The 7,771-nt window shown below is 40.1% G+C and overlaps 1 protein-coding gene across 1 annotated transcript; it reads left to right on the top strand.

Moving 5' to 3' along the window:
* The first annotated feature begins 3,252 nt into the window (after positions 1-3,252).
* LOC101576733 (granzyme B-like) lies at positions 3,253-7,007 on the top strand. The gene is made up of 5 exons (XM_004645071.1): positions 3,253-3,307; positions 5,036-5,186; positions 5,647-5,803; positions 5,956-6,213; positions 6,864-7,007. Exons 1-5 carry the CDS (start codon positions 3,253-3,255, stop codon positions 7,005-7,007), a joined length of 765 nt encoding a protein of 254 aa, XP_004645128.1.
* Positions 7,008-7,771: the final 764 nt, after the last annotated feature.

Here is a 7,771-nt window from a genome sequence, read left to right on the forward strand (position 1 = left end):
TTGTCCCTCAAAAACGAATGATAGGGGCTGGAGTGATGGTTCAGTGGAATAAACACTTCCCTGGCAAGCACAAGGGCCTGAATTCAATCCCTGGTTCCACAAAAATATAAAAATAAAAAACGAGAAATAAAAATCAGTGATGAGCCTAGGGTGGTGGAAGATGACTGTAATCACAGAATACTGGTAAAAAGAAGATGGAGAAATGTATGGTCTAATCTAAGCAAGTTAGTGAAATCTTATTTTAAAATTAAAAAAAATAATAAATACAAGAATACCTAGGGTTTAGCTCAGTCCAAATTTTTGGCTTCAGTTCTTAGTGCTACTGGGTTGGGGGAAACCACAGTCAACAGAGGTAGGCCCAGATATTTTTAAAACATGCCACCATACAAAATGTTAAGCATTATTGAGAGAACTGAGTAGCAAAAACTACATGACATAAACAGGAAGTAGCCTAAGTCAAAAATAAGTCCTACATTATCAGCAATCATTTTAAATGTAAGTAGTTTAAACTTGCCAATTGAAAGACACAGATGGCAGGAATATTTTCCAACATATGATCCAATCATGCAAATATTCAGAATAAACAAATACGTAGAGTCAAATTCATAAAGATAAAGATTGGTGTGGAGAAGACTGATGTAAAGTGAAGTTGTGAGTGATTCTTTAATAGTGAAACAATGTTCTGAGGTGTTAGAAAAATTTTGAAGCTTAGATGCACATTTTGAGTGTGACAAATGTTACTGCATTCAATGCTTTAAAAAAGTGACACATATTTTAGTTTCATTTCACCTCAGTTTTAAAAAAAATTTTTGGGGTCTTTAGCATAATCTCTTTAACTTTAAAAATGTAACTCTTACATGAAAAATGTATTAGATTATACTTAAAGATATTAAAGTCAGACATCAATAAGTGATGAAATTAGCTGATTTGTTGTCTCTTTAGGTTGCTTTTAAAAAAGTTTTCAACTTATTAAATAAATTGCGTGTTAATTTTTTCATAAAACTGAGGAACAAGTACTGACCAATTTTTAATGCATAAAATGCTATAATATTACTGTTCAATAAGAAAGATAAGAATAAAAAGTTAATTACATGGCATACTTAGTACTATCATGTTTAATATGCTCACTACATGAGTTTTATGGCCGAATTGGAGACTATGGAAATCCTTATAGTGATTCCTCAAAAACCTGAAAGTTGAAATTTCATTTCCCCCAGCACTTTCCCTTCTAGGTTTCCTCCTGAAAACTTTAAAGAAATGTTATTACATTGATACACACATTTGCATGATTATAGGAGCACAATTTATAACAGCTACATCTTGAATGCTACCCAGATGTCCCCCAAGAGAAGGATAAAGAAAGGAGAGTATTTGAATATTCTAAGGTTCTTTTTTTTGGTAAAGAAAGATAAATATGAGTCACTGGTAGAAAAATGGATGAACTTTGAGATCATAAGTGAAATTAGTTATTCACACAAGCTTACACATCACATGATTTCTCTTATATAAGTAATATAAAGTATTAATAAATTAAAGAGCAAAATAGAAGATAAATAACAGGGAAATAGATTTTCTCATAGAGAAAGAGGATTAAGAGATTGAGGTAGAGGAAATAGTGGACTGGAAGAGGACAGATAAGATGTAAGCTGTGTAATGTACCTTCTCACCATGATAAGTGTAATCATTATGTAGTAAACGAATGAACTAATGACTTTACTATTGTCTGGAGGAAATAGACAAATAAATGCTATTTTTTCTTTTTACTTTCTGAATATTTTCAGTGAGTACATATATCTACCATCAGAAAGATAATTTTTTTAAGTTCTTTTGTATTAGGGAAGGTCAATTAAAAACATACCAATAGGGCAGGCCTGATAGCTCAGGGACTAAAGTGCCTGCTTAGACAGAGGTCAGTGGCCTGGGGTTTGATCCCCGGGGTGTTGTGTCGAGCCCTACAGGTTCCACATGCAGGGTGCACTGAGACAACAATTGAGACTGGGCTTGGTGTCCTATGCCTGTAATCCCAGAACTTGGGAGACTGAAAACAGGAGAATCTACATAGTGAGACTCTGTACACCCTGTAGACCCTATATTAAATACAGGGGAAAAAAGCATGCAAAGATTTGATAAATGTTGATGGTTCTCTGCTGATAGGGAAAAATCTTACTGAAACTTTGTCTTCTTGGGCAGAACAGCCCTTATGGAAAACAGTGTAAAATATAGATATATAAACAGAAATCTCAAATCACTGGAATCCAGATTGTTAGAGACACAGCTGTCCATGAAGCAACATGGATTTGGAAGATTCAGTCCTTGGCTCCAAGGCAGAAACACTATGGCATAAGGACTTGCTTGAACAATAAACATACTTCCTACATCCCAGGAAGGAGAGCACAGAAGGACCTAAAAGATAAAGGCATCAGTGCCCAGATATACACCCAAAGCACCTCCATAACTAGTTCAGGTGATTCTAGTGGGATCCACACAGCCTACTCAAATTAGAGAGAGTAATGTATGGCAATTCATACATAGAACTCCTGCAGAACATAGTATTTGCTCATGTCGACCAGTAAATATCACATGCAAAAACTTTGTTCAAATATATTGAGAAGAGAAATGGTTTCTCTCATGCTCAATACTCATAATAAAATAAGAGGTGTTTAGGACACTATGCAGGAGGTTATGGGATGTAAGAGTCACCATGTAGAGTTAGTACATGGTGGCCATGCTTTCTTATTGCTTAGTACATTGCTGTACCATGGCTTTCCTAAAATTGGGTTATGGGATTCTGTCTCCATTACCAGATGGTTCGCTCCCTCTCCAGCAGGCTCACTCCTAGCAAAGGAGAAGGAGAAGATTCTGCATTTCCTGCAGAATCTGTGATGATGGACTTAAATCTCTGGTGTTATAAATTCTGTCACTGGGAACCCAGTTTCCTGAGGCTTTGCTGCCAGTAATCCACCCTCAAGTCCCCACTTTATACTCTTGAGTTCATCTTGTGTGCTGCAAAAGGCAATCGCTCTGAATTGACAGCTGTGGTCATTGTATGATTCTCACATAATCACGTAGATATCATTAGAGGAATCATCGTGACATGGGTGTTTACTTAAAGAGCCTCCCATGATGAAGCATCACAAAACCAGTGGGAAACATAAGTCACTGATCAGGCTCCTCCCCTTTCCTCTGCTGGGGGATAAAAGACAGCAAGGACAAAGCTTCAGAAGCTCTCACCCAGGAAGCTTTTTTGGGAAGATGCAGCTGCTCCTGCTTCTGTTGGCCTTCTTTCTGCTCCCCAGGACAAGAGCAGGTAAGTTACCCCCTCCAGCCCCCAGAAGCCAAACCCATCCTGCAGGGGACATAGGTGCCCTGTCTTTCTGCACACCCCTGATCTATCTGTGTATCAGAAATGCTCTGAATCTCACATACAATCCCACCAGAGAACCCCAAGTATGACACTGAGTAGGCTACCACAGAATGCTCTTGACAAGAGCCAGGGGATACTATCCCCTCACTATGCCCCTCTTTTGACATCTGGGCAGTGGATCTTTTCTCAAAGTGCATGCAAATATTGAGAAGATACAGGAGAAAATATCAAATTCTCCTGGAGAAGGCAGAATAGGCCTGTAGTCCATGTCTAGGAGGAGAAATCTTTTGCCCTCATGAACTGCTTTGCAGAGATGCCCAGAGTTCAGTGAGCCCAAAATGCATGGAACCACTATTCCCAGAGCACTGATTTTATCTGTCCTTATAACTAGCATACTTTTCAAACTCTGTTTTAAGCATCTTTGTCTCCCCTACTTTCCATATGACCATCATTCATCAACCCTAAGCATCATTGTCTCCCCTACTTTCCATATGAAGAATATAGGCAGTGTCTAACTTGAAGATATACTCATAAGTGGAAGAAACCCAGACCCACGTGTGTAAATATTATATAGTTTCGTTAGTATAAGAACACAAAAGAAGAAATACAAATAGAAAGGTATACACAATTAAAAGGAAAGTGAGAACTTGAGGAAAGTCATACATTTATACAAACAAGGTGGGCAAGGCAATGATCCTGAGAAACATCAGCAGGTTTTTGAAACTAGCAGTAAATTGGTAGGATTCTCACCATGACTAACTATACATGCTGATACCTGTGAGCCAAGCAACTGCAGTGAAGATAACAATGTGTAATAGAAGGGTCACACTTGGAATGCCTGTCATTATGGTCTTCTAAATAAGTACTTCTTGCATGACATACCAATTATTAACATACTGTCTCTCAAGTAAAAGGTTTTTTTTTTCTTTTTTCCAAAAAATGGGTAATAATGAAATAATGAAAAAAAGACCCAAGGAAAAAAATGTCACTGGAATCTCCTGCTACAATGCTGTATATGGTACGATTTCTAAATTTCTGTGTAAAAATATGTAATTGTTTATTCATATTCTTTAAATATTTTTCAATTTTTCAATTTTTATCTCCATGTTCTGTAGGGACTTAAAGTTTAACATATCAATACTTGGCAGAAAATACCTGTTCCCTGTTATGCCTAAGATGTTTGATATTCCCTGGTACCAGAATTCCATGAACACCATCCTACTAACCTTTTTTCAGAGACTGACTGTAGCTAATTGCTCACAGCTTGTTAAGGGTTCTGAGGCACCCACTACCTGAGCGACCCTAGAAAAGAGGATCAGACAACATCTAGAATATACCTGAAGCCCTGCCAGTAGGAAGCATCACCATCCTAGCCATCAGGCCTTGTAGAGTTTTAGGTACTCATGAAAATGAGAAGAGAGCAGAGGATTTATGAAAAGCTTCTAGGATTTTATTGTCCACACAAAGGTATGTTAATCTTCAATTTTATGGATAGATTTTGAGACCAAGACCGGATTTCTCACCTTATGCAAAAAAAGCTGAGTCACCTCCTTCCAGGTTCTTCTCAGGTCCAGAGCATCCCAGGTGGACAAACATTCAGCGGTTTTGGAGCCACCAAGCAGATGTTCATGCAATTACCTAGTGGCAGCTGACAAAGTGTTTTTCTTTCAGGGGAGATCCTCGGGGGACATGAGGCCAAACCCCACTCCCGCCCATATATGGCCTTCCTTCTAATCAAGATTGATACCAGTACCAATAGGTGTGGTGGCTTGCTAATACATGAGAAGTTTGTCCTGACTGCTGCCCGCTGCTTATACAACAGGTGAGGAAAGGAAAACAGTCCACAGTCTCAGGCAAATACTTTTCTGATGTCCTGCTCCCATCAAGGTCCCTGAGCTCCTGGAAACACACAATCAAGAAAGTACTTTGAGGGTGAGAAAGAGCCAGTAATGTCCCAAAGAGAGACAGGCGTGTTAGCATTCACAAAATTGCTGACATTGTAAAGACCAGAGGAAGGTATTAAGATCTAGGCCTATGCCTTGGCATAGCAATGAAATACTTTTTATGTACTTCCTTGGAAGTAATTGATCCCTAAGAAATTCTGTTGTCTTGGTTCCAAAATTTCACCTTGTGTTACTAAGAATCAGAGGGTGTAGTCACTTGAACAGATGACCTTCGTGTTACCTGGAATTCAAACATGTAGCAGTGATAGCCTACCCTTTATAGTTCCTGTGGGTCTAATGATGCTTCACATTCCTCAACCCATTCTCTTCTTTGTGCAGTAATGTGTACTCAGATCATCTGAAAATAATTGTCCTTCTTGGGGCCCACAACATTAAGAAACAGGAGAAGACCATGCAAGTGATACATGTGAAAAGATCCATCCCACACCCACACTACAATCCTACAGTATACACCAATGACATCATGTTGCTAGAGGTAAGGAACACCTCCTGCTTCTTTCCTCTTGACACGCAGTGTTGTTCACTGCACAGAGAGCCTGTGCCTTCCCTCTTTGCCATCATGTCCATGACAGTGTCCAAGCCCAGAAGGCACAAGCTTATCTGGACCCTCTTACTTTTTCCCAAAAGCTGAAGGAAGAGGCCAAGCTGACTGAAGAGGTGCAAATTCTAGAACTGCCCAAGGAAGAAACCCGTGTGATGCCAGGTTCTGTGTGTGAAGTAGCTGGATGGGGACAGTTGTGCCCTGATGGTAAAAGCTCAGACATACTGCAGGAGGTGGAAATAACAGTGCAGAAGGATGAGAAGTGCAAGAAACACTTTAGCCATTATGACAGTGCCACTCAAATCTGTGCTGGGGACCCAGAGTTTCTAAAAAATGTTGGAAAGGTAAGATGGGGCATCTATCGCTCTGGGATTTGGGAGAAAGAGTGTTTGGGAAAGATTCAGTATCAGGAGACCAAAGCAGCAGGGCTTTCTCACTTAGAACATTGGGATAGTTCTCCTTGGAAAGAGGAAAAGGGAGCAGGCTGAAGTGGGAGGTAACTGAGGCTTCCACCACTTCACCAAGTGACCTCTGGTGAACAGTGCCCCTCTGGAAGAAGGAACTGGCAATGCACTGCCTAAACTCACATGCTGGCTTTAGAAACCATTCCCTGGCTGTGCAGTAATTATAATCAATCAACTTCTCATAGTCTCCTGACCCTCTTGGTCAATGGGCCCGTCCACTCTGCTCCCTGTTTGGCCCACTCATCTCTCTATATATACTTAAACAGTAGCCTGAAAGCAGTGTTCCCATAGGACTCTACAGGGATAGACCCCAGGAACTGGGGTAAGGAGAAAGACTGAACCCAAGAGAGAGGTAAAGCATGAACACTGTCCACAGTTAGAGCTTGGTTGCTAAGGGCCAAGGGCTAGTCTTCCCTTTTATCTCTCACCATATGACATGAATATGGGTAGTATTTCAAAAGAAGTTTCAGATATGAGAAAGGACAAGTCCAGGATGTACACTGCCTCACAGCTTCACTCTCTATTTACAGGGTGACACTGGAGGTCCCTTCATGTGTAATAATGTGCTTCAAGCCATTGCCTCCTATGCTAAAACAAATGGACAACCTCTAAGTGTCTACACAAAACTCTCACCTTATCTAGACTGGATAGAGAAAACCATGAAGCATCACTGACTGCAGGGAACAAAAACAGTCCCACCTCTGAGCAATCTGGAGCTGAGCCCAGAATTGATCTAGAGAAGATTCCAGCAATTAAAATAATGTCCCATCTCAGTGAAAAGGCTGGTTTTTGTTTATTTAATATCTTTCAATGACTGAGACCAACTGCATGCTAAGAAAGTCAGTGATACAATTCTATTGATTTCTGCCTCTTCCCTTCCTTATTCACTTAATACATTCAAAACCCCCACTCAAAGCTGTTGACCAGTTCCTTATAAACTGTTTTAGTTTCCCCACATTCTCCCCCTTTGCCAGGAAAAATCCTAAGCATCATCATCAGAAAACATGCACAGCACTTAATCTTAAGTCTCTGGATCAATATGTGACCTCTTCATGTGTAACATAGAAAAGAGGAAGGGGAATAATTTATTCAGTATCACAGACCTGTCAGGCACCCCTCAGGTCACCATGGAATCTCATCATACTGAGTAGGGTAGGATTTTCCTGAACAAGACATTTCTCTCCCACTGGTTTAGAGATAAATGGGCTATGGAGTATCCTCAGCGACTACCTTCTCACATGAAATTTGTTTTTTTCCCCTTTCTCCTCTAAGACCAAGGCTAACTTAGGTCTATAGCCACCAGGCTGTACATTCTGTTTTATGTCCTCTCATAGTTGTCATGACCCACACAGTCCTGTCCTTGCTAGGTCACAAGAATGTGGTGTTATTCCTTCCTCAATTCCCCTCACCTAGGAAATCCAGAACCACAAGTAGTTCC

The sequence above is a fragment of the Octodon degus genome, unplaced genomic scaffold (genome assembly GCF_000260255.1).
Source record: "Octodon degus isolate 3935 unplaced genomic scaffold, OctDeg1.0 scaffold00217, whole genome shotgun sequence".
NCBI classification, from domain to species: domain Eukaryota; kingdom Metazoa; phylum Chordata; class Mammalia; order Rodentia; family Octodontidae; genus Octodon; species Octodon degus.

Excerpts from the sequence above, each read along its gene's own strand:
- LOC101576733 (XM_004645071.1), top strand. The coding sequence starts at position 3,253 with ATGCAGCTGCTCCTGCTTCTGTTGGCCTTCTTTCTGCTCCCCAGGACA. Across the intron at positions 5,187-5,646 it reads GCCCGCTGCTTATACAACAG|TAATGTGTACTCAGATCATC; the intron begins GTGAGGAAAGGA and ends TTCTTTGTGCAG. Across the intron at positions 5,804-5,955 it reads ATGACATCATGTTGCTAGAG|CTGAAGGAAGAGGCCAAGCT; the intron begins GTAAGGAACACC and ends TTTTCCCAAAAG.